Here is a 27,954-nt window from a genome sequence, read left to right as displayed (position 1 = left end):
TGTGGTCATACACAACTGAAACAACTGAACATAGCATAGGAGCCCATTAGAATGACTTCAGATGAGAAGACAGGATGATGGAATGGAAAGAGTTTTGGATCTGAAGTCAGAGGACCTGAATTCAAGTCCCTACTGTAACCTGTGCAACTTTGGGCAAGCTGCTTCACCTCTTTAGGATTCAATTTCCTTATCTAAAAATGAGAGGTTGGTTGATTTCAGAGGATCCAGGATGACCCATTCTGCCCATCTTCAAACAGAGATAATGGACTCAGTGTACTAAATGAGAGAGATATGTTTGGACATGGCCAGTGAGGAAATTTGTATTGCTTAGCAACGCCTAGTTATCACAAGGGGTCCCTCTCTGTCTTTCCCCATCTATCTCCCTCTATTTTCCTCTTTCTCTCTCCCTTTTTGGCCAAGGAATCTCATATAACCAATGATAAAAATCTTGTGCTCTATGTCAGTGTTAGAAACTCTCATGCTGATGAAATCATAGCTTTTTTTTTGAGATATCAAAGAAACTAATCAAAGTAGTCCTCTCAACTTGGTTAAAGTGCATTGATTCATCTAATCATGAAGCAAGAAGTGGAAATAAAACAAGAGGCCTAAGTTCTCTTCTTGAATGTGTGGAACACTTTCTGCATCCTTCCATGGCAACCCTGGTACACATCCCTGGGGATAATCCGTACAATTTTTTTTTTAAAAGAATACACATTCTTACAGATCAGAGTCTTTTTAAGGACGTGATTGCACCAGGCACTCATTTGGCCATGCAAACATTCAAACCATAGTTTGATTACTTTAATTGCTTTACTTCTATAAAGGATAATTTGTTTTTAGTTTTTTATGAGTCCTTGATAGCAGCAAGTAGATTGAAAAGAATAAAGTTGGGATGGACTAACTCTTTTATTCCCCTACTCTTTAATAGCAGATCTTTGAATCATGATGAAGGCAAATTCAAAAAATGAAATAAAATGAAAATTAGCTGTGTGGAATTTAGAATGCAAATGCAAATTAAAGTAATAGCAGAAGTTTAGAGACAATATCCTCAAGGCCAGACTTTTCACTCAAATTATGTAAAAGCCAAAAGGTCTTTGTTTCAAACATAATTTGATGTTTTCCTTATCCCTATTTAATTTTTCCCAGGCCTTTTACCAGACTATAATTTTCATGTGGATTTTCTCATTGCCTTTGTAGCACTAAGAGCAGCATTTGATGAGAAAAACCTGTTCCCCAAAGAAATTCTGGATCGGGAACGAAAAGCCAAGCAATTATACCAGCAAATATGCGGTGGAGGAAAGATGAAAAGAAATCGGAAGCAAATATCATTGAAAGAAAAATAAATCTTTTGTTACAGGAGGTAAGACAGTCACTACAAATAAACTTTACCCACAGGCAAACACACAATGCAGAAAAGAAGTCAGAAGGACAATGTTTCCTATTACCTGGATATTGACAAAGGTTTTTCTTTTTGTTCATTTCAATATTTGCATGGCGTTTTTCACACATCATCCTTTGTTCCTACTAGATACTCAGTAACACTAAGATTTAATGATGAAAGGAAGGGGAAAAACGATTTCATTTGAGGTATTCCAGCCTTAAGTATCAAGATATAAGAAAATACAGGGCTTCCCACTGTAAATATCCAACTAACATTTTAACAGGTGTGGCTCTCACTGTTTCTGTGACATGAACATGCCATAAGAGTGAATTTTCATTATGAAAAATGCATTTAGCTAACAATAATAAGTATTTACATAGTACTTGAAAGTTCACCAAACTTTTTTTTTGTGTGTGTGAGGCAATTGGGGTTAAGTGACTTGCCCAAGGTCACACAGCTAGTAATTGTTGTGTCTGAGGTTGAATTCAAACTCAGGTCCTCCTGAACCCAGGGCTGGTGCTCTATCCACTGTGCCACCTAGTTGCCCCCAAACATTTAGTCTATAGGGTGTCCCAAAAGTCTTAGTGCAGTTAGAAGCTTTATTAGCTATTATAGTTTCAATCAATATATGCTTATTTAATTATTATAACCTTATTTTATTGTTATATGCTTATCATAGCCATATATAAGCTTTCTTTTTATTTTATTCTGTGAGGCAATTGGAGTTAGGTGACTTGCCTAGGGTCACGTAGCTGATAAGTATCAAGTATCTGAAGTCAAATTTGAACTCAGGTTTGCCTGATTGAACTTAGGTTTTCCTGATTCCAGGGCCCATGCTCTACCCACTGTGCCACCTAGGTCCTCCTCATATATAAGCTTTAATGGTTTACAATTTCACTATGACTTCTGGGACACCCAAAAGTCTTTATTTGATCTTCCTAATAACTCTGTGAGGTAAGGACTCAGGTATTTAGTATCCTCATTTGAATGATGAAGAGATTAAAGCTTAGAGTAGCAAAAGGATGTATCCAGCTATACACAGCCAGTAAATGCCAGAGGTGTGATTCCATGTGATGGCCTCCTGATCCCAGGTTCACAGTCTAGTCACATAATCAGTTCCCTAGTATTGATTCAATTACCTATTTTAAAAAAAAATTACTCTGATCATGACATTTTCCTAATTTTCCAGGAACATGCTTTTTATTTATTTATTTTTTTGATAATCCTTGAATCATTCTTAAGTCAAGTGAGGATCATAAGTCCCTATGTTTAGAACTAAGTGACCTTAGAATATATGGATTCTTTTGCAGATGAGCATATTGAGGCAAAGAGACATTAGGTGACTCGTCTGGGCTCACACTAGGTGTCTGAGACAGAGTTTTTGCCTAGGTTCTCTTGTCTCTAGGCCTGGTGCCCCATGCCTTATGCCATTTGCCTCTCAACGTGCTTCTACATACTCAATAGGAAGTTAGTGGCCCCAGTACTTACTTCTGGACTTTCCGTGCAACAAGACAGAGTGGCAGGACAAAAATCTACTGCAAGCTTTCTGAGTAGTGATTTTATCTCTCCATGAACCTTGATCACACTCACACGATATATTTCTCCCTGATCTTTGGGAGTTTTGTTTTGTTCTGTTTTGTTGTAATCCCACTGTGGCCAAGCTAGCAATGACCTCTGACCTCTGGCTCTGGGTGATGTAGATGACGTTGGAAGAAGACCCGAATTATGTTGTTTGAATCACAAGTGCTGATTAGAAGCTCTTTGGGAGGGAAGTAGGAGGATAATGATGGATAAAAAAGCATTTATTAAGCACTTGCAATGTCCCAGGCACTATGCTAAGTGCTAGGGACACAAAGAAAAAACAAAAACAGTCTCTTCCCTCAAATAACTTATGTTTTAACAGGGGATACAACACATGCATATACTCATTTATACAAGATGCATTTTAGAATTCAAACTCCAAATTTTATCCCTAGGAGTTCAGAAGGATTCTCATGTGATGAAGTGTCAGCAAATTTCTTTTGCTTCACCAGACAAGAGTTCAAATTGGATTTAAGAATTTTTGAAAGTCTTCAATTGGACATGTTCCTCCCACCAGAAGGAATTTTACTGTCTATCATTTATAGTGAAAGGCAGCACCAGCTAGTGGAGAAGTTCTTAACCTGAAGTCTATGAGCTTTTTAAAAATTGATAATAATATTTTATTATAATTGGATTCCTAATGCATATATTTTATTTTATGCATTTTAATATATTCTAAAAAGGGGTCCATAGACTTTATCAGAATGTCAAAGGGGCCCATGACCCAGAAAAAAATTAAGAAGCCTTGGTGTAGTAGATAATTACCTTTGGAGTCAACAAACAATGGGTTCAATTTCTTCCTCTAAATGTGCTGGCTGTGTGACCCTAGATGAGTCAATTTGCCTCACAGTGCCTATAGGCAACTCTGTAATAAGTTGGTGAAAACATACCAACCTTCATGGGTAGAGGTGACTTCCTCCAGGGAAGTTCTCTATGCCAATGAAATAAAGGCATGGTCCCAAATCCAAATCCAATATTAATTATAGTATCCACAGAAATAATCTTCTCTCCACAAATTGAGAAAAGTTATGAATCTTTTTTTCACAATGAATTCACTTAATAACCATTTATTAAGGGAATATGATGAGACATAGACAAAACAAGGTCAATCTCAAATCTTCATCCTATCTCTCGTTAATACATCCCATGGCCTCTTATAGAATGAGGCAAATATTTGCCTTTTAATACGTTAATGATGGGGGGCAGCTAGGTGGCTCAGTGGACAAATAACTGGCCCTGGATTCAGGAGAACCTGAGTTCAGATCTGGCCTCAGACAGTTGACACTTACTAGCTGTGTGACCCTGGGCAAGTCACTTAACTCTCATTGCCCCCCCTCCCAAATATATTAACGATGGAAGTCATTTTGAAAAGCCAAGTTTTCCTTAGGAGATGGATGTTTCCATTTGTCCTTTGAAAGCAAAAACCAAAAATAAAACAGGATAAAAATAATAGGTGACACTAATGTAGTCATTTGAGAGTTTCCAAAGCACTCTAAGCACATTATCTCATTTGATCCACTATAGCACATGATGAGTGGAACATGGGCCAGGAAGAAGGGAAGCCTGGGGCCTAAACTCCCACTATTTACACTCAATAGCTGGGTGACTATGGGCACAACACCTGACCTCACTCAGCCCCAGGCTCTTTATTTGCAAAAGATAGATGATGAAAGCACTTATCTCATGGGGTTATTAGGAGATCCAACAATATAATGGATAGAAATCACCTTACCAGGCATAAAGAGCCATAGGTCAGATATGATTCTGTATAATGATGGAAACTCCTGCTTAAATAGCACTTTAAGGTCTACAAAATGCTTTTTTTCCCTCCCAACAGCTTTATGATGCAGGGATGGTTATGCCCATCTTACAGTAAACAGCCTTACAAAGGGTTTCAACCTGCCCATAGTCAAACAGCTGGGATGTATTGTGGTGAGGGGGGTGGGGTGTGCCCAGGTCTCTTCTGACTAGGCTTGCTACCTTTGTCCATGATCATCCAGCTTGTAAGTACCAAAGCTATGGCTTGAAACCCAGTTTCCTGACCCTAAACCTAAGGTTCTTCCCACCACCCAAAGTTATGCCTATTAGTCTTTGAGGAAGTACTTGATGGTTCATAATACTTATAGATTGAGAGATCCTTAGGAATAATTTAGCTAAACCCCTCATTTAACAGATGAGGAGAATTACTTGCCATGACACAGGTGACCCAACACAGCCCTAGACTGAGTCCAAGTTTTCAGGCCCCATAGCTAGCTGTATCTCGACTATTCTAATGAGATACCCCATATGTAAAACACTGTGCAAATCTGAAAACACTCTATAAAAGGTCGTGTTCTTCCTCCTCCTTCTTCCTCTTCTCCTTCTAACAAGTACTAGATTTGTTGATTAAGGGGATTTTTAAAAAATCATCTCATTTGATGGGATGTTTTTCTGTGGTTTATTTTTAGTATGTTTCGATAATTTGATCATTAAAGGATTTTAGATTTAGAGCTGATAGAGGCATAAGACTTATCTGGACCTCCTCTTCATTTTACTAAGGAAGAAACTATAGCCTAGCAAAGGTAAAGGTATTCCCCAGGACTATACAGATACAGAATGGCATAGCCAGGGCTGTAGGTTTATAATTAAGAATTGGAAGAGACCATAGAGATCATTTTAAAAAAGAAGTAACTGAGGCCTATACGTTTAACTACTTATCAAGGTCACACAGGTACACAAAAAGTGACAGGATTGACTTTTGGATATAGGTCCTCTGAATCCAAGTTCAGTGATGCTTCTAGCATGCTCCATATAGAATAACAGAGAATTTCATATATGTAGATCTAGACCTAGACCTAGACCTTGACCTAAACCTAGACCTAGACCTAGACCTAGACCTAGACCTGGACCTAGACCTAGACCTGGACCTGGACCTAGACCTAGACCTAGACCTGGACCTAGACCTAGACCTAGACCTAGACCTAGACCTGGACCTGGACCTAGACCTAGACCTGGACCTAGACCTAGACCTAGACCTAGACCTAGACCTGGACCTAGACCTGGACCTTGACCTAGACCTAGACCTAGACCTGAACCTGGACCTAGACCTAGACCTAGACCTAGACCTAGACCTAGACCTAGACCTAGACCTGGACCTAGACCTAGACCTAGACCTAGACCTGGACCTAGACCTGGACCTAGACCTAGACATATACCTAGACATATACCTAGACATATACAAACACTTGGGCAGGTGGGGCTCATTAGCCCTGGCAGGCAACCCACCTAGGGGAAGGAAACCCTGATTTGAAACCTCTGCTGCCTTGTGGCTATACCCATGTATGGGAAAGGCTTCGGGAGTTAACCCTGAGGAAAAATCAGGAGTCGAGTCCCTTAGGCAGTTGGATGTTGGACATCACATCCCTCTGGCACCTCCTGCGGCGGCACTGGTGCAAAACGGTACTGGCTCTGCCTCTCCTTTGGAGAGGCAGTGTCGCGGAGAGGGAAAACCTGCTGCATGGGCAACAGCTTGTTTTCCATATTGATCCGCCCAGGCCAGCACCCCGGAGAGGACATTCCAGCTACTTCTCATGGGGTAGAAACAACACGGGATGGATGCAGCAGCCACCGGTTATAAGTCACTCAGGAGCTGCGGCTCCCGTGTTAGACTGCACAGCCACACTGTGGCCTGCGGCTCTTCAAGGCGCTGCTCCATGGTCGTCCGCGACTGGTGGAGGCCTACGATACAAACATAAACACATACACATTTACATATGTACGTGTATACACAGGTGCATATACACATTTACATACACATTTATATACACACATATATATTAATAAGAACATATATAGGTTCCACTGCAATTTTCAAGTAGTCCATATAGATTTTTTTTTGTTTTGCGGGGCAATGACAGTTTAGTGACTTGCCCAGGGTCACACAGCTAGTAAGTGTCAAGTGTCTGAGGTTGGATTTGAACTCAGGTCCTCTTGAATCCAGGGCCAGTGTTTTATCCACTGTGCCACCTAGCTGCCCCTCCATATAGTTTTACATTGAATATTCCTCAAACATTATTTTCCTTTCATAGTGAATTATTCATCCTTTTTGACAGACAGAACAAGTTTACAGAGAACTGCCTAAAACCTATGTGACCTTAAACTGAAGAATAAACTTGAGCTTAAATACTTCATTGACAGGAATATTTTCTTTGCTTGTAGTTTTTTTTTTTTAAGTTTGGAAGTAAATTCAATTTTGTTCCTTTTTCAAAAACAAACAAACAAACAAAAAAAACCAACTTACTTTAAAATGCTGACACTGGCCATCTGGACATAATCAGAAGTCATTGGGATTTCTTTAATGTGTCCCCAGGTTCCTCCACGACTGGATGCCAGGACCAAGAGAAGATGCCATGAAAACCTAGATATTACTAATTGATGATCTTCCTAATTATGATCGATTGGCTTGCTGCTTTCATCGTGTCTTCACCCACAAAGAGCTTTTCAGTGGGCATTTTATGTGACGAGATTAGCATTGGACTTATGCAGAATGAATTCAACAAACATTTATTAAAATCCTACCGCATGCAACATTCTGAAATGAATAGTGTAGAAATTGAGATTAAATCATACTCCCTCCTCTTAAAGAGCTTATCATTTCTGATGGCCAGACAAGGGAGGAGGTTGTGTATGAGACCATGTACCTAGAGTGATGGCTAACTACTAGATAGCTGAGGGTGGTGAGCGTCCTGTTATTGAGAGAATCATGACAGGCTTTGAAAAAGATTTGGTAAATAAGCCGAGTCCTGAAGTAGAGGATTCTGGGACAGAAATTTAAAAATGTTTCAGATGTCTATTATGCATCATGACTTTAGAAAGAAAGTTTCCTTAGAGGTCATCTAGTCCAACCTTTGCATTTTACAGACGAGATAATCAAGTATCAAGGAGGTAACTTATTCGAGGTCATAGAAGTCCTAAGTGGAGGAGGGATGGTTTGAACTTAGGTCCTTTGATTTAGAATTGTGTAGACCTTTTTTTTTTTTTTTTTTTTTTTTTTTTTTGCAGGGCAATGGGGGTTAAGTGACTTGCCCAGGGTCACACAGCTAGTAAGTGTCAAGTGTCTGAGGCCAGATTTGAACTCAGGTCCTCCTGAATCCAGGGCCGGTGCTTTATCCACTGCGCCACCTAGCCGCCCCCCTTTGATTTAGAATTGATGCTAAGTCTACTGTGCCCAGTGCTGGCAATGCCTGGATGAAACTGTCCACATTCTTAAGGAATGTCCATTAGATGAATAGCTGCTATTTATGGAGGACTTTCTAAGACTTGCAAAGTGTTGTGCAAGTTTTATCTCATTTGGTCCTCAAAACTACCTGGTGCCATAGATGTTATTCATCTCATACCCATTTTCGAGATGAGGGAATTGAGGTTTAATCGCATTAAAGGACATAGGATCCAAGTATTGAATCCAGGTTTCCCTGACTCCAAGTCCAGCATTATTCCAGGTACTAACAATATGCATATTGCCAGTTTTTTTTTGGGGGGGGGTGATTTGTATAAAAGTCTAGAGGAAAAGAATAAAAGTAGAGCATATGGGGAGGAATGGGGAGAAGGGAGGGAGGTAATGCGAAATAAGGATGGCAAGGAAAGTAGGAGCCCGATTCTGAGTATCCGGGAATGCCAGCCTGAAGCATTTGTATTGTATCTGAGATGGGATAGGAAGGCATGGAAGGTTTTTGAGAAGGGAAGCAATATCCAGGCCTGTGCCTAAGGAATATTATTTTGGTAATTGGCTAACCAAATGGTTGGAGAGGGGAAACACTGGAAGTAGGAAGCCCAATGAAAAAGTAACTATTAATGATCCAGGAAAAGAGGGAACTAGGGCCTGTACTCTGAGGGCTGTTGAAAGAGCTCTGTGGTGTAGTAGATAGATTGCTGGACTTGGAGTCAAAGACCTGAGTTCAAATCCAGGCTTAGGCACTTATTAACTGTGTGTTCCTAGACAGGACACTTAGCCTTTTTCCTAAACCTCAGTTTCAGGAATTAAAATTATGTCTATGTCAATGTGATAACCAGATGAGATAACTTATGCAAAATCCTTTTCAAACCTTAAATCGCTGGATAAAGAGTAGCTATTATTATTGAGGAAGAATAATTGACAAGCCTCAGTGACTGAGTGGACTTAGGGGTATGGCATGGGAAGGGTATGAGGTGGCAAGGGATGAGTCAAGGATAATTTTGAGGTTCTGAGTTTGGGTGACCAATAGCCTGGTCATAGGCATGACAGAAACAGGCAAGAGAAAAGAGTACAGTCTTTTGGATTTAGAATGACAAAATGGCTTCTGACCCTAACTTGGCCTAGCTTATAAATATTTATAGCTGGGGGGAGGGGAAACCAGAGAAGGTATGTTCTGGGGAAAGCTGCCCTATCCCAGAGGTATTTGAAGATGCACTTCATCAAACAAACCTAACAGGAGAGCATAGCTATTGTTTCACAATGAAAGGGGGAAAAGGCCATTTCCTGAATAAATCATCTTGTGGCTTCACTAATGTGCAGACATAATCTCATAATGGGGGTGTATATGATGGATGTTGGCTGATGCCACCACGTGGGAATGGGGCATGTTGGCTGAATGATCACCTTCCAGATTTAGATTAATTATTTATGAATCAGAGATATAAAAAATAATGACCCTGTCTTTGACTGCCACAAATCCTTTGTGTGTATACACACAGATATGTACGCACATATATTATATAAATATACACATAACATGAAATACATAATATAATACATAATATATGTTTGTATTATAAATAATAAATACAGAGACAAAGAGAAGGAAGAGTAGGAGAAGAGAGAGGAAGAGAAAGAGAGGGGGAGGGGGAGAAAGGGAGAATCAATAAGGGTTTTACCTTTTTTTTGCAGTCATAAAAATTCATAGTACCCCAAAGTTGAAGAAAAATTAAGGCATACCTAGAAGAAACGGGTCAATTTGTAAATCAGAATTTTGTTCTGTGAAGGGGGAGAAAAATAGCATCCATGAATCCCTCCCTCTGCAAACATATTTGAGCTGTTTCCAGAGCTTCCGTTATTACTCTTGCTCCAGTTCTCCCTTCTGACCCTAGTTCACATGGGTGCCCTTCCTGCAACCTGGAGTTCATGCCAACCAGAGTCCTAATGGATGATCCTTAAACTCAACATTCCATCCCCGGCTCCAGAGCTTTCAAACAAGTCTCTCCCTTGCCTGGAGGGTGTGATTCCTTTCCAACTATAGTAATACTCCTTGGCTGAGTATTTTGGCTCCTGTATCACCAGCAGCAGTTCAGGACCAAGGCCAGTAGATGAATCATGACTCTGGCATTGCTAAGCATGAAAAGGGCCTGTGAAAAATTTTGCAGGTAAATCAATGATTTTAATCTCTATCTAAAATGCTATGCTCCATCATTACCGCTGATTCAACTGAGGCTTTTTGCAGATACTAGCTGGTTCCTTTCCATGAGGTCTTGACTCCTATAAGAAAGGGGACAAGACCCCTTGCTTGTCCCTGCTGACTTTTTACATGCCAGCTTCCTAGGTTTTGTCTTGCATCATAAGTTGGGTCAGGAGATGTCACTTCCTGCCTCCCATTCCAAGGGCATTGCATGAGGACCTTCTCTTTTTCCAAGTTGCCCCCCACCCAGGACCTTATCTGATGCAAGTAAAGCACTTTGGCCTTCTCTCTGCCTTCCATACCTCTGCTTGCTCCTGACAACTGTGGAACTGATTTTCTTGGATTTCATAGGCCATAAAATCTCCATCTTCAAGAAAGTCAACTGTTCAAGGAGGACCTTGACCTGCTTATTTTTCAGCAACCTTCTCTCCAACTATTGATACTGTCTGGGCTGCTTGATGCTTAGCTCACTCCTTGTGATACTGAACCTCTGGAAAGTAATGTACAAATCCTGTTCCCCATACTCATCCCATTGCTCCCTCAGATACACAGCAAGTACATACCAGGGACATCACTTAAACACAGCTCTATTTTTAAGGCAATTAAAATCTTTTTCAGTGACAATGATATTTTTTTCTTTATAAGTTTGTTTTTGAGAAGGCATGTCACTATCTTGCCCAGGCTAGAAGGGCAGTGACCACTTATAGGCACAATCTCACTGTTGATCAGTATAGAGGCTTTGACTTGCTTTCTTCCTGACTTGAAGCAATTTAGCCTTCTTTAGGCAGCCTGGTGGAGAGAGAGAGAGAGAGAGAGAGAGAGAGAGAGAGAGAGAGAGAGAGAGAGAGAGAGAGAGAGAGAGAGAGAGCGCAGGGGAGAGAGGGAGGGAGAGAGAGAGTTGATATTTGAGGAAGATAGCTAAGGAGTTCCTGTCAAATGGTCTCCTATCTCAATGAAATAGGAGCCAAGCTCACTGTACATGTCAGGAACAGAGATACTGTGAGTCATAAGGGGAGGAAAGAACATGTTTGAAATAGGTCCTCTGGCGAATGAGGTCTAGAGTCAGTAATGACACAGTAGGTGACTTGTCAGGGAGCAGAACTGTTAAAGCTGAGGTTATTTATTTCTTTCAAAATTTTAGTGGGTAAAATCAGCCAGATTTCCTATCATTAACCTTAAATTCTCATGAACCTGGGGGTTGGAGCAAAGAAATCAGGTTATTGGATTCCCAAGGATAAGGATTGAAAGATTGAGAATTGTAGAAGGCGAGAAAGAATTATGTGGGAGTATAGCATGAATGATTAAGGCAACAAACATCATGGCATCAAGGCTGGATTGGCATGGCTGTCATCAAGAGTGGAGGAGATCTAGCTGTGTGACTCTGGGCAAGTCACTTAACCCCCATTGCCTAAAAAAAAAAAAAAAAAAAAAGAGTGGAGGAGATCGATTTGGAGAATAGATATTGGTCATGACTGTATGTGAAGGGGAGACAGTGGCAAAAAAAGCAACAGATATTTTGGTTGAAGAATGAAATTCCAGAGCAGCCTATCTTGAAGGTAGTGCAGTTCCAAAGAATACTGAGGTCTAGGGCATGCCTGAAATGGGGTGGAGAGGAATCCTGTGGTCAGATTATTAGAGGGGTTAATAGTATGAAAACTGAAGTTTCCAAAGATTATTGTGAAATTTAGTGTGATGAGGAAAACTATGAGTGAAGTCTCAAAGTAATGGGAAAAATGGCAGATAATGACTTGGGGGCTATTTGGTGGCATTCACAAGGAAGGGGAAGGGGTACTGCAAGTAGTTTGACTGGATATTGAAAGAGGAAATATCTTTTAAGTCTGTAGGCTGGGGATATAGGGGTCTGTAAGTAGCAATAGGAGTGAGGACTATGACATCTTTTCTTTCAAATGGTGATTCATGGAGAGTAAGAGAAATCATGGTCACTTTTACCCTACATTTCTCTTCTCATGGCCTCTCCAGCTGCTGAAGAGAACTGATTGTAAAGATACCTTCTATCAGAGCATCCCCTTGCCCTGTGATACAAAGCTTCTTGGATCGAATTCCTTATGAGGAGGAAGATGATGGTCAATTGCACAGTGCAATGGTTACACAGTTCTGGACTTGTAGTTAGCAAGGCCTCGGTTCAAATCTTTCCTCTGATGTTTACTAACTGTGGGAACCCCAGATACCAAGTCCATTTCCTTGTCTGTAAAATGATGGCTATAATACCATTTGTATTATGTACCTCACTAAGCTGTTAAGAGGATCAAATGAGATAATGCATATATAAAGGATTTTGCAAAACTGAAAGTACTGTAGGAGTTGTCAGTTATTTTTATGATTACCATTTCCATTCTATCTCCAAATGTCCTTTAGGATTTTGTACGTAGGCTCATAAAATCAGAGATTTAAAGCTGCAAGGAACTTTAAAGATGATCTACTCTAAACCCCCCTCTTTTTGGTGAGACAATTGAGGTTAAGTGACTTGCCCAGGGTCACACAGCTAGCAAGTGTTAAGTGTCTGAGGTCGGATTTGAACTCAGATCCTCCTGAATCCAGGGCTGGTGCTCTATCTACTACACCACCTAGCTGCCCCTAAACTCCCTCTTTTACAGAACAGACAACTAAGACCCACAAATTTTCAGTGATTTGCTTCAGATCAGAGAGGTAGAAAGTGACAGAGACCACACTTGAACCCAGGTCATCTGACTATAAATTCAGTAATAAACTCTATTGGTCTATCCAGCAAACCTGGTTTCCATTCCTTTCCCTTACCTTGAAATTGGGTCTTCAATGTTATGGTGGCATCTTGACAGGCTCTCACAGCCACCTTTGTTAGCCTCATTTGGGAAAGAACATTGCTTTGATCTTCCAAAGAGAATAGTAGTAGGTGTTGCCTTGGGATAACAAACCAAAATCACAGTCCATGACAATTGTAAAGAAGCTATGCTCTAGTTACATCTTACTCAGCTTTCTTGACTCTAGGGCCAGTGCTACCCTGCCTCTCCATGTATTCCCTTCCATTGCCTTTATTGCAAGCTCACTGACACTGTTCACATGATTATAGTTCCATATGAAGACCAAGAACATGGCAAGCCTATTATGTCTAAATATGAGAACTTTGATTAGTTGACCACAGTTACAGGAGATGAGAGCTTCCCTGGCCTATAGATTGTCACCCACCTTCTCCTCAGTCCTGAGCTTACTCTCTCTTTCAGTTTTCTATATAGATCTATCAGATTATCATGTCCACCTGCCCTATAAAGTCAACTAGAGAAGAATGCTCTAAAAACTAACTCAAAGTGCCTTACATAATGCCATCATGAAGACTGCCATTTTGAGGAATTGATTCAGTGCTACATGTTCTTATTTGCTCAAGGCATTCCCTATTTCTTATAGTTGTAAGGGAAGAACCAAACTATGGCACACACATAGTGTCATTGTGCGCCCACTGACAAGCCCTTTGACAAGCTGGCCAACTTGAACATTTTTGATTCTTTTAAATTAGGTTGCAAAGATAAAAGATGAATGACATTAGTTCACAACTGGAAGACATGTCTCTCCATTCCCAATCTATTCTCCCCTTGTTGTTGTTTAGACAGCTCAGTCATGTCTATTTATTCATCACCCCATTTGGTTTTTCTTGGCAAAGATACTAGACTGGTTTGCCACTTCCTTCTCTAGCTTATTTTACAGATAAGGAAACTGAGGCAAACAGAGGTAAGTGACTTGCTAGGGTCACACAGCTAGTGAGTGTCTGGGGCCAGATTTTAACTCAAGTCTTCATGACTCCAGGGCCAGGGTTTTATCCACTTTCCTACCCAGCTGCCCCATTCTCCCCTTGGCAACCTGATTTTTTTGCTGATGTGCAGGTCTGTGAGAGTTGGAATGATGCCCCCTGCTGGAGAGATATTGCAGGGAGGTTTTGCCATGAGGAGAGAGCATGTGATTTGGAAGCCATGTGACTTTAGCATCTGGAAGTTGGCCAGCATCCAGAAGCTGCCTGGCATCTGGAACTTTCATCTGTAGAGCTGCCTGTTAGTTCTGTCAATCAGGGCTGCCATTCAATTAGCTTGGAGCTCTGTATGTCTGGACAACTCTGTTTCCTGTTTCACAAGAGGCTTCCGGGAGGAAGAAGGAGTGAGCGAGGTCTTTTTTACCTGAGACCTCAGTTTGGCTGGAGCAGAGATGATGGCTCTCTTACATAGATAGATGAAGGAATCTTGGTCTCTTTCTCTCTGATCACTAGATCCTAATGCTTAATAAATGCTTAAATGTCTAAACTCTTGCTAAAGCTTCTAATTTGGGGTGACCACGCATTAGATTTTAGACATTCTAGCTAGAATTTTAGGCCTTTAAAGATGGCAACCTTACAGATCTAACCATCCCAAGCCCCCTAATCAATAAACTACAGGGGCTCCCTATTAGTATCAAGATCAAATATAAAATCTTCTGTTTGACATCTAAAGTTCTTAATAACCTGGCCTCTTTCTAACTTCCCAGTCTTCCTTCTTCCCCTCTTCATACTCTAGGATCCAGCTACATTGGATATGCTTGTTGTTTCTCACACATTCTCCATATCTCAACTCTGTGTCCATTACTTATTATCTAACCCCCTGCCTCAAATGCTTTCTCCTTCTTCTCCCCGCTCCTCCTATCAGTGCCTTTCCTCTAAGATCACCTGGTATCTATATGAAATATGCACATAGTAAGTTGAATATTTTCTCCCCCATTAAAGTATGATCACCTTTAGGGTAGAGACGATGTTTTTGGTTTTCTTTATATCCCTAGTGCTTAGGCCAGGGCCTTGGATATAGTAAGTGCATAATAAATGCTTGCTGATGGATTGATTTACAAGTATAACAGCTAGGGGAGCTAGGTGGCGCTGCAGTGGATAGAGTTCCAGGCCTGGAGTCAGGAAGACTCATTTTCCTGAGTTCAAATCGTGACCCTGGACAAGTCACGTAACTCTGTTTACCTCAGTTTCCTCATCTATAAAATGAGCCAAAGAAGGAAATGGCAAATTATTCCAATATATTTGCCAAGAAAAACCCAAATCGAGTCAGGAAGAGTTCAATGAAACTGAAATGACTGAACTATAACAAGAAGACTGATTGATTTACAAGTAACACATTAACAGCATATCATCAAAGCAAGTTGAACAGGAGTAAAATTTCCCATGGGAAAAAAAAACAATTCTCATAGTAGTTCAGTTTGGCAGTATTTACATTGCTCATAGCCCTCTGCAGCAATGCCAAGTTTCTAGAAACACTAAAAGAAAATGGCAAGCCTGGAAACACTATTAATACTACATTCTCCTATCCCCTGCAATGGTGTTTGAATGCTGACCTCTTTGTCCTGCCAAATGGCCATTTCCCCAGTGATGATAACTCTAATTCATCAGAAACCTTAACAAAGGAATAATTTACTCAATTAGAACTCAGCCAAAACTCTCCAATTAGCCAAGAATAGAGGTTTTCTTAAATGACTCCATAGCAAATGTTTGTGGTTTGTTGTTGCGCTTCAGTCATTTTCAGTCGTGTCCAACTTTTCATGACCCCATTTGGGATTTTCTTGGCAATGGTACTAGAATGCCACTTCCTTCTCCAGCTCACTTTACAGATAAGGAAACTGAGGCAAACAGGGTTAAGTGACTTCCCCAGGGTTACACAGATAGTAAGTATCTCAGACCATATTTGAACATAGGGACATGAGTCTTCATGACTTGAGGTCCCACATTCTATGCTCTGTGCCACCTAGCTAACCTGAAGGCTGGTGGTAGTTCTTACAAAATATCACACTGACTTAGGAAGGTCAATGTCCACTCTCCGTACCCTATAACCGGAGCAGAGAGACTATGGCAGGTATGACAATTGACAGGGATGTCACATCTAGGGATGCTCATTGAGCTATTGTGCTCTTCTTCTATATGCTGTTTTTCAGTGTTATAAGCAATAAGTGGCTGCCATTATTCAACTAAACCATGGTACCATAGGGTATACCCTCTATCAGAACCTCTTACATTACTCGAGGGTTGGGAAAGAGCAGGATGATTTATTAGGCCAGATGTTAGTTCTAGGGTACCAGAGAAAGTCTCAGAAGCTATTACCAAGATGTGATAGTTAAAACCACCAAACCGGTCCCTGTACCCAAAACCTTGGCCATCTTTGCATATTTTAACAGACTCCCTTGGGATCAATAACATGGGAGTTCTTGGAGGCCTGAGGCTGTTTTTGTTTTTTTTGGTTTGGTTTGCCTTTGTGTCCTCCCCAGTGCCTAACAGTGCCTAACACATAGGCTTTGCCTAAAAAATGCCTCATTGATGAATAAATTACACATGGCCTAAGCAAACATAGAAACAGAGCCTGAAAAGAGCAAGAAAAAATTTGGGAATTGAAATAAAAGATGAGGCATTTATATCCAGCTTTAGACATTTACTAGCTGTATGACCCTGGGCAAGTCACAACTCTGTTTGCCTCAGTTTCCTCATCTTTAAAATGAGGTGAAGGAAATGACAAACCACTCCAGCATCCCTGCCAACAAAATCCCAAAATGGGGTCATAAAGAGTTGAACACAACTGAAAAATGACTAAACAACAAGAAGTATAATATAAACTCACGAGGGCAGATGTTTTATTTTTGTCTTTGTGTCTTCAATGTCTAGTGCAGTCACTTGCACATAGTAGGAACTCAATCAATTGAGTGTCCTTGACATCTGTCTTTGGCTCTGTGCTACTTAATGTAGTATCCTGGGCAACCTGGAAGCAACCTAGTACAACATTCTTATTTACTGATGAGGAAATAAATCAAGGCCCAGGGAGCTTAAGTGATTTGCCCAAAGTTACATAAATGGTAAACACCAGAGACAGCATCTGAACTTGGGTCCTCTGCCTATAAGGCCAATGTTCTTTTAATCCTTTTTTAATCATTTTAATTGAGATATGGTTTTATGTCCATGCTCATTAAATCTCTTCTTATTAGATCCAGCACAACCTTCTTTTCTGTTCTTTTAATCCTCCCACACTGTTTCCTTAATATCCTCATCAGTGATATGGACAACACATGGATAACATGCTTATAAAACTGGACAATTATTCAGTCAGTCAGCAAGCATTTATTACTATGTTCTAATAATTGTACTAAGTGCTTGGGATACACAGATAGGAAAAAACAAACAAACACCATTCTTGGCACCAAGGAGCTCACAGTCTAATAGGGGATACCTCGTGCAAATAACTGTATGTACATACGTACTAGATATGTACATTACAAATAGAGGGTGATCTCAGAGAGATATTAGGAGCAGGAGAGACATTGGGGGAAAGCATCCTGAAGAAGATGGGATTGGAAGCCAAGAGGTAGAAAAGAGGGAGGAGAAAATGACAAGCATGAAATAGTCAGTGAAAAGACAAGGAGTTAGGAGATAGAGCATCATGTGAGAAGAACAGCAAGAATCCTTTGGATCAGAGACTATGTGGACAGGAGTAAAGTGTGTAAGGACATCTAAGTGGTACAGCTAATGTAGCAGGTGACAAAGTTATGATCGCAAAAGATCTGGACAGAAAAGAAGGTTGTGCTGGATCTAATAAGAAGAGATTTAATGAGCATGGACATAAAACCATATCTCAATTAAAATGAATAGTACAATAGAATGGCGCTGTGTCTAGATAGTAGTTAAACTGAAAAATAGCTAGATGTGTTAGTGAATCAATAAATGGATTTAAAAAAATAAACAATTGCATGGTTACCATGCACAACAGTAGAGTAACTAGCAAATCTGACATAACTCACTAGTATAATATGGCTAGTAGAAAGATAAGTTGGTGAAGTCTCAGAGCCATTGTCCATACTTGCTGTTGACTGTATCTATAGCCCAAACTACCCTGATTTCCATAGTGTGGTAGAGTTATTTTTTAATATGGCCATATGATAAAACTGCATTCCCTATTAGACTTGGCTCCATTTGATTACTTTTCTCATGGGAGTCATTAAATATTGATGATGGCATCCATGTGGAATGTGTTAAATCCCTACGTGGACCCACAAGAATAAGCTACTAGTTCAGTTCAGAACCAATTGCATAGTCTTCCAAATTCAATTTCCAATCATGCCATAATTTAAACAGAATGAAGAATAATGGTAACATTTGTTCAATGGGTTCTGAGGGGTGGTTTTTTTTGTCCTATTCTTTTTATTGCCCCTTGAAATGATTTTCTTTATCAATTCTTCTACTTCTTAAGGGTAATCAGTTAATGTTATCATTTAGTGCTCTCATAACAGAATTCTTGAACACCTGCTGTGAGTTTGGACGAATTAATCAAGTAACCTTCATGATAAATGTGCTTGCCCTTGCCCTTCTACAGAGCCAGGCTCTTAACAGTTCCCAGGAAGCTCATTCTGTCTCATCCAGAAACTGAGCATCAGGCATTTTTAAGGTACGTAAATTGATCTCATATTTGAAACTTTTTGTTGCGACATGTGGGTATGATAGGACCCCATATGATGATTCAACAGGATTGAAAAAGGTTTGTATACCTGGGGGTATAGAGAGCATTATTGTAATTTTAACAATTAATGGCTTTCTTTTTCCTCTTAATGGATTTCACTATGGAAATTCCATAGTAAATTTGGATTCAAAACTGTTGAATTGGGACCTTTCTCCAAATTGTACAGCATGAAAGTATGGACATGCTCAGCTGTCACTTTCAACTACAGGGGGTAAGGGAAGATGTTTCTGGAAGGGGATCATTTGCTGATGCCTAGAAATGTCTGAAACAGAAGTAGTAAAAAGAGTACTAGACCTGGAGTCAGAAGACCTGGGTTAGGAAGACTGACTTAGGAAGGTCAATGTCCACTCTCCCTACCCTATAACCGGAGCAGAGAGACTATGGCAGGTATGACAATTGACAGGGATGTCACATCTAGGGATGCTCATTGAGCTATTGTGGTCTTCTTCTATATGCTGTTTTTCAGTGTTATAAGCAATAAGTGGCTGCCATTATTCAACTAAACCAAATCTTGCTTCAGAAACTTACTAGGTTTGGGACCCTGGGCAAGTGTATTAACCTCTCTTTTCCTCAGTTCATCAGCTATAAAATGACAGAGTTGGATTCCATGACATCTAACGCCTCTTCCAATTCTAAATTTGATTTCCAGTGTATTGTCTTATCATGAGCACCCTATTCTTGCAAATTATGTTTGTTAGGGTTAATGATATCATGAATTTTGTACATACTTATGTTATTTCTCCCAAAAGACTGTAAGTTCCTTGAAGATGGGAATTGTTTCCATTTTTTTTTGAATCTCCAGTGTCAAGCACAGGACCTGAAACATAGCAGTAGATTAATAGATGCTTGTGGATTGGTTTTCAGATTATGTACAAGTGAGGAAGACATGTTTTTTACTTGACAAATATTGTTTGTGATTCTAATTTGTACTCAGATGCAAAATAGATCCCTAATGGGCTTGAAACTGGATGAGTTATAAGAATTTATATGATTTTTAGCTACTTGCATAATAGCAAGCAGATGTTTTGTTCAGAAACCTCTTTCTCAGTATGTCCAAACAGACTTGTTTGCTGAAAATGTCACATGTGAAACTTCTCCTCTGGCCAAGTTGGTTTTTTTCATTAACACAGTAATATCCACAACCAGATGCATCAGTTTATTCCTTAATAAAAAGTTTTTTGGTACTTGAGAATATTTTCTCAATGTCCTAACAAAATCTCTTTTGATGTGTGCTTGAGATTTCTCCTACTCCCATGAGGTCACCAAAACAAAATGATTTTTAAATGAGTATATAAAAATATTATGTGTAATCCAAACAATGCATAAACATCTTTTTTTTTAATAAAAAGGGATTTAACTTCTAATATTTAACTACCTGTACATTTAAAGCTGTATTATTCCAATGAACTGTATAACTGCAGCTATGGAATGTTAGCAGTACCTAGAATCCACTCAAGTTGAGAGCATTTCTTTCCTCATGCTGTGGCCCATAACACCAATCCAACTTCAGGATCTTGGGCAGTTAGGTGGTGCAGTGGATAAAGCACTAGCCCTAGATTCAGGAGGACCTGAGTTCAAATTCAGTCTCAGACACTTGACACTTACTAGCTGTGTGACCCTGGGCAAGTCACTTAACCCTCATTGCCCCATCAAAGCAAAGCAAACAAACAAACAAATTAAGGATCTCTAGGGACTTTGATGTGAAATTTTTAGAAAAGCATCTCACAAATGTGGTGAAGGATGAGAAGGTACCATTCTGAGTAGACAGAACTATTGGCAAATTTGTAAAATTGTGACTTCCATTTGTGAAATGCTACATTTAAAAATGACCAATAAGTTCACTATTAACCTTTAATATATACTCAGTTACCGGGCACCTTTCAAAGAATGTAAGTTACAGGTGAATGGTTGATTTTCATCAGTGAAAGGATCTTCCATTAACAGAAGTGCCCTACAGTCATGTAGTCATAGGTTGGGACTTTCAGTCCAGACTCATCTTATAAATATTACTTTATGTCCTAGAACTGTACAAAGGCTGGGGATACAATTGATAGAAAAGAAAGACATTCCTTTTCCTCAAAGAGAGTACAGTCTAAAGGGGGAGACAATACACAAAAGGAGACAGGAAAATGGAGGGTGGGTATCTGGTGCAGGGGCTTCTTGTTAGGAGTTGAAATCAGGCAAAGCAGTAGAAGCAAGAAACATTCAAAAATATTGTTACAAGGAAAAGAATATTAAAACCATCAGTATTGTTCCTCCTAAAGATAAAGATGCATGGTGAGAAGACCCCAAATTACAGGGACTCCATTTACTCCACATCACTGTCTTGTCAATTGGTAATGGAAGGTTCTTGTTGACACTTAAATGCAGTGACTTTTGGGGTATTTTGTTGTCCATTTAATTTTGATTCTATCCATACACAGGCATGACTATGACTCAGACCTGGTTTTGGAGGTTCTTACTGACCCTTTGTGGACCATTCTTCCTGCGGATTCAAAGTTCAAATCTCTTGGCTGACAGCAATGCTAGATTTGCTCTGGATCTTTATCAAACCATCCGTTCATCTTATAAAGAGAATGTTGTATTTTCCCCACTTGGTGCAAGATTGCTTTTGGGAATGGTACAGATGGGGGCCAAAGGGAAAGCCCATCACCAGATAAGAAAAGCTCTAAGACTCCAGGAAGACTCAATTGGTGAGATTTCCTTAGGGAGAATCATGATCCATTTCCTCTGTGTCAGATCTGCCAACTGAAGTATCGGGTATCAAACTATAGTGACATAAAGGGTTATAGGGACTCAAAAGAAGACCCTTTAAAGACACACTGTTCAACAGTAGAAAAAGCCTTGGTTTGGAGACAAAGGACCTGGATTTGTATCCTGATTGACACTATGAGCTCGTTTGATCTTAGGCAAATCATTTCAGGCTTTAGTTTCTTATTTTTTTAAGTAAGAGGTTGGACTCAGCGTTATTTAAGGTCCCTGAGAGATGATTTTCTTTTTTTAAAGAGAGATCCAAATTCTAGACTGTATAACTAGAAGTGGCTAAGAGACAATGATACAGATTTGCTCTGGCCCTTTGTCTGGACATTCATCTTATAAAGAGAATGTTATATTTTCCCCACTTGGTGCAAAATTGGTTTGGGAAATTGTACAGACATGGGGGGGTGGGTTGAAAGGAAAAGCCCAAAGGAAGAGAGGGAAGGCCACATGGAACCAGAGAGATGATAAAATCTGGAGCTAGAAGTGTCTCATTGGGTCCCACCCACTCATACAAGTAAAGAAACTGAGGTCCTCAGAGGTTCTGAAAGGATCAGTCCAATATTTCCACAGGCAGGGCAGTAAGTGTCAGAGCAAGAATTCAAACCCAAGTCCTCCTATTCCACATTCAATTCATTTTCCCCACACTGGTGCTGCAGAGAAGCAATTTCCTAGAAAAATCAAATAAATAGGCATTCATTTCTTAGAATGTGATTCATGCAATAACATTCCATTAAAGTCTGTATTAACTACAGGTCATTCATCTGCAAATTAAATTAAGTCTATAAAGCTGATCATGAAGACATACATATACATACACACACAACTTCTGCTACATGGTGACATTTTCCTACTAACTTCCAAGAATTGTGATTTATCAAAGGGCTGCTGACTGTCACACATTCTTAAGGCCTAAGTACATGACATAAATCCATTTGCTCAGACAAATGATTATGAACTGCATTTTTTCCCCTTTAAAAAAAGCTACTGAATTACAAAATGTCAGGAAATCACTTTCAAACTCTGCCAAATGCCTTTGGAATCTTAATTAATTCTTTGGAACTAAACTGGCACCCCAACACACCCCTCACCCAGGAAGTCTTAAGGCTCATCTCTAGAAGTTCAAAGAGCTAGAGGGAAGGTTTACAGCTCCAGTGGTCACTCCAGTCCTTTAAGTAGCCTAGAAGCAACAACTAAAATCGGCCAAGTGAAAGAAAAGATACCAATTAACTTCCTAATGGAAGGAATATTGGACAGGAACTGCTGTAATTCACTAGGAAAGAGGAATGGTTTTTTTCCCCCATGGTAGAAAAGTGAAATCAGAATTGGAAGGGATTTGATTTTTTCTCTTCTGTAGAATGGATCTGAGTATTTGCCCTATACACTTTGAGAGTATGTTATTCTGGGGCAGCTAGGTGGCACAGTGGATAAAGCACCGGCCCAGGATTCAGGAGTACCTGAGTTCAAATCCGGCCTCAGACACTTGACACTTACCAGCTGTGTGACCCTGGGCAAGTCACTTAACCCCCATTGCCCCACCAAAAAAAAAAAAAAAGAGAGAGAGAGTATGTTATTCTGCATGAAAGGAAATGAATTCTAAAATGTTTTGTTTTTCTAAAATGTTGCATCCATGAAAGCTAATTACAGCAAGCTGTTCTCATCAGGACCCTTGATTTTCACTCTAGAGAGGAGTGACAATGCCACACGGTATGTGGTAGAGTTAGAATAGTTGACCAGCAATGATGCAGTCTACTGAAAAAGAAAGATTGACAAGAAGACTAGAGTTAAAACTCTGCCTCAGTCACTGACTTAGCTGTGTGACCCTGAGAAAGTCATTTAACCTTTCTCAGCCTCAATCCCCTTTTGTAAAAAATGGGGAGATCAGATACATCACAATGTTGTTGTGAGGATAAAATTACATGTATATATGTGTATAAGTGTATATATATATGTGTGTGTGTGTGTGTGTGTCTGTATATATATATACATATATACATACATACATAAATAAATTAAATACACAGACACACACACATATACAAAGGCCTCTATAAAACTTTATGTGCAAAATAAATACTAGTTGTTACTTTTTAGGCTTTAATTCTCAGTCACCTTTTCTGCATCCTCATTGAGTTTTTACCTAACTGTGGTTATTCTTCAAAGCTCTCTTCTGGGTCCTCTTCTCTACCCTTTCTATATCATGTTCCTCGGTGATCTTATAGGGTCCTGTACATTCAATTCTCATCTCTATGTAGATGATTCTCAGATCTATTTATGTAGCCCTAACCTCTCTCCTGACCTCCAGTCTAGAATCTCCAGTGGCCTACTAGACATTTTGAACTAGATATCCTATAGACATCTGAAACTCAATATGTCCAAAACTAAACATAAATTTCCATGCAAATTCCCTTCCAACCTTCCTTATTGCCACTGAGCACACCATCATCTTTCCAGTCATCTAGGCTTTAAACCTAAATGTCATCTTTTATTCGTTAACCTCACTCATCCCACCATATCCGACCTGTAGCCAAGCCTTCTTGATTTTCCCTTTGCAACATCTCTTCTACACATCCTCTTCTCTCCTCTCCCACTGTTATCTTGGTACAAGCTCTCATTACCTCATGCCCAGACTATTCCAATAACCTACTCTTTGGCCTGCCTCAATTCTTTCTCCATTCCCCTTCCTCCTCCACTCAGCTGTCGAAGTGAGCTTTGTAAAGCACATGTGGTTTAACCATATCACCAAAGTCTAATTAAATAAACTCTATTGCCTCAAGGATCAAGTATAAAATCTGATTTGGGCTTTTAAAGCACTTTATAGCCTGGCTTCTTCCTACCTTTCCAATCTGCTTATACCTTCCTCCTCACTATGCACTCTTGTTATTGTTCAGTCATTTTCAGTCATGCCCAACCCTTTTTGACCCCATGTGGGGTTTTCTTGGCAGAGATACTGGAGTGGTTTGCCATATCCTTCTCCAGATCATTTTACATATTAGGAAACTGAGGCAAACTGGGTTAAGTGACTGACCAGTGTCAGGGACCAAATTTGAACTCAGAAAGATGAGTCTTCCTGACTCCAGGCCTGGTGTTCTATCCAATGTACCCCTAGATGTCCTCATATACCATAATATAGTTAAAATAGCTTCTTTATCATTCCTCACACAAGATACTCCATCTCACAAACCTGTTTATTTTCAGTGACTGCCCAACAGCTTGGAATTCCTTCTCAACTCATCTATTCCTCCTGGTTTTCCTAGCTTCCTTCAAGTTTCAGCTAAAATTCCACCTTTTATAAGAAGTCTCCCCTAGTCCTCCCCATTCTCCCCGCAAAAAGCAGTCCAGTCTAAGGATCTTTCAATTCTACCCTACTGACTTTCTTTGAGATTCTTTTATTGCCTATTAAATGGCCATAGCAGCATTTATGTTAACTGATTCTCAAGGTTGTTGTAAGGAAAGCACTTTGTAATTGATTACATAATTCTTCCCTATTCTTAGCACCCAGTTTTCTCAATTCTCAGCCCAGTTCCTTCAGCTTATCTATATATGGCATGGACTAAAGGTTCTTCCTCATCTGTGTGCCCTCTTCAGGGTGTTCTCGATGTTGAGTGGCCCTACTAAAATGAACAAAATATTTTCGATGTTGTACGAGAGGGTTGAAACTCATCTCTAGACCATCTCTAATCCTAGAAGCCACCTTCTCCTTATGAATCTCCACATTGTCTTAGCTTTCAGTCCTGCCAATTTCATAGCAGTGACCCATATTGAGGTTGCAAGTCCATTTCAATTCTCAGAACTTTCTTGAGACTAACTACTCTAACTATACTCCATGAAGTTGATATTTTGAACCCAGATGTAATGGTTTACATTTATTTCTAGTAAATTTCATCTTCACTTGGATTAACAGTCTAGCCTGCCGAGGTGTTTTTTGTCTTGATTCTGTAATCTAGTGTCATCTATTCCACCCAATTTGTATCATCCAGAAATTTGATAAGGTAGTCATCTATGTTAATCCAAGTTAATCCAATTGATCCAAGTGAATGATAAAAATGTTATAGAGCATGGAGCCAAACACAAGTCCCTGTGGTATGCCACTACAGACCTCATTCCAAGTTGATATATACCTATGATCAAACTTTTACCACACCATTACAATAATAAGTTTTGAATAAATGAATTAATTATGGTTATTGTACACAAATCAGACCACAAAGATTTTCCTGAACAATAAGGTTGAAATCATTTAGTAATTGTGCTTTTTGTGTATATCCAAAGTCCATAGAGCTATGAAAGGGATGATAAAGGCAATGAAGATTAGAGGTGCCATGCTGCAGTTCTCAGAAAATTATGAAGGGACAACTCAAGAAAAAAAAAGTTTCTTTCAAAGTCTCAAAAGTCAGGCATACATAAAATATGCTTTTGGAATCACTTTATTGTTTTTTTAATACATTTTGCCAACACATTTGTTGCGATGTCATACTAATTTATGGATATAACCTTTTCTCCCCTCACTCAAAATGAGCTCTTCATTTTTATATAGATAAAGAATTAAGCAAAACCAATGACAGATTGAGTATCTGGAGTGAGTTTATGTACCATTCTTTACCTGTAGCTCCCCATCTACCTCTCTACCAGTTTTCACAATTATTTAGTATCTGGCTTCGTTTTTACTGTGACAATTGCAATCTTTGTGTATATGATTTCCCTGGTTCCTGGCCATACACGGTTTCATATAAGATATTCTGTTTGTCTGAATTACTCATAGCTGTCAATGTTTACTTTGCAATGTTCCATCATATTCATATAACAAAATATTCTCAACCATTCCCCAATTAATGGGCACACACTTTGTGACTTTGATCTTTAAGAGTATTCATTGGCCTAACACTTTGGGATGATAATAACTTCATGGAGCCCTAAAGACTAATTATTAATCCCATTGAGAGTAAAAGTGGCTTGGGGATACACTGATTTCTTTTGGACTGGTATAAATAGTAACTAGCACATTGCATGGTAAAACTTATGAAGTGCTTTGTAAGGTTGATACTCTCCCCCTTCTAGAGATGAGGAATTAGAGGGAACCAAGTTAATGCACTTAGCTCATGTGGCAGTGGTGGAATTTTATCCGAGTCCTCCTGACTCCAGGTCCTGCACTCCATTCTCTCTGCCGTACTTCTTTGATACACAGTGGACTTATTTCAGTAAAGTTTGAAACCACACACTTTCTTCTTCCTCAACATAAATTGTTTTCTGTAAAAACTCATTTTCTGCAGCAAGGAAACATTTAAAATATTTATGGTAACTTAAAATGCAGTGTTAGTTATACCTAAGGGTCTAAGGAATTATGGCATATATCAAAGAGCTTAGATAGCTGCACTGAAAAGCTGTTGTTTTTATGTTGTTCAAGATGTCAGTATATGTTATAATTATTTTTTAGGGGAAGAATTTTCGGCTCTGAAGTCATTTCTCTCTGCCATACACCCAAGAAGGCAAGAATTTACATTTAATCTTGCCAATGCCCTCTACCTTCAGGAAGGATTCCCGGTGAAAGAACAGTATCTCCATAGCAACGAGGCTTTTTTTCAGAGTGCTGTAAAACTGGTGGATTTCCAAGATGCAGAGTCCTGCGCAGAGGCAATCAGTACCTGGGTGGAAAACAAAACAGATGGTAAAGCTGTCCATTTTCCCAGAATCCTTATTTGCTATTCATATTTGTGGTTCTCTGTGCCCTCAAGCTGGGAATGACTGGCTGTTTTCTTCCTAATACCCAAAGAAGAAACATAGGCACAAAGGAATTAAGAAGTGAGAAACTCTACTTCCACTCATTCCTCTTGTTATTCCATCCTAAAATGGAGAGGAATTGAGGGCAGTTTTAGAAGAATAATGATCCTAGGTTGAATGACATCGATTTTTTATGGTTCACCAGAGAATGGTGAACAGCAATTTTTGTGCCAGCCTCAGCTTTGTGAAGTCACTCTTTGTGTGTGTGTGTGTGTGTGTGTCTGTGTGTGTGTGTGTGTGTGTGTGTGTGTGAAGGAGAAGGCAGCTGATGATGTACTAACTGCATTAGTGACAAGTCTTTTATTTCCCACATTTACTGTAAATCATTAATACCCCTTGGATAAATGTGTTAATGCTTAGCAGCATATCTTGATAACCCCCCTGGCAACCATGCCACTCAAGAAACTTAATCTTTCCACAAAGTGAATGAAAGAAAACATGATTTGGGCTTCCCAAATCTTTATTGAAGGATGAGACTTTTATCTTTTTGTCATATCCTTCACATGAAGCCGTAGCTCAAATTTATACAGTAATTTAATGTTTG

At 39.6% G+C, this 27,954-nt stretch overlaps 2 protein-coding genes across 2 annotated transcripts in view; both read left to right on the top strand.

The window, feature by feature from the left end:
* The window catches only part of WDR49 (WD repeat domain 49), a 204,227-nt gene extending 196,265 nt beyond the window's left edge, over nt 1-7,962 (top strand). The window contains exons 18-19 of the mRNA XM_043997089.1: nt 1,198-1,360; nt 7,311-7,962. Of these exons, the coding sequence (XP_043853024.1) occupies nt 1,198-1,343 (146 nt within the window). The 3' untranslated portion in view covers nt 1,344-1,360; nt 7,311-7,962. The remainder of the gene's footprint in view (nt 1-1,197; nt 1,361-7,310) is intronic.
* A 10,711-nt stretch (nt 7,963-18,673) lies between these two features.
* SERPINI2 (serpin family I member 2) overlaps nt 18,674-27,954 on the top strand; it is a 44,250-nt gene continuing 34,969 nt past the window's right edge. The window contains exons 1-3 of the mRNA XM_043997538.1: nt 18,674-18,803; nt 21,299-21,568; nt 27,067-27,297. Coding sequence (XP_043853473.1) covers nt 21,301-21,568; nt 27,067-27,297 — 499 coding nt within the window. The 5' untranslated portion in view covers nt 18,674-18,803; nt 21,299-21,300. The remainder of the gene's footprint in view (nt 18,804-21,298; nt 21,569-27,066; nt 27,298-27,954) is intronic.

This window comes from Dromiciops gliroides, chromosome 3, assembly GCF_019393635.1.
Source record: "Dromiciops gliroides isolate mDroGli1 chromosome 3, mDroGli1.pri, whole genome shotgun sequence".
NCBI classification, from domain to species: Eukaryota; Metazoa; Chordata; class Mammalia; order Microbiotheria; family Microbiotheriidae; genus Dromiciops; species Dromiciops gliroides.
Note: the sequence above shows the minus strand (reverse complement) of the source record. Positions and strands in the feature narration are given on the sequence as shown.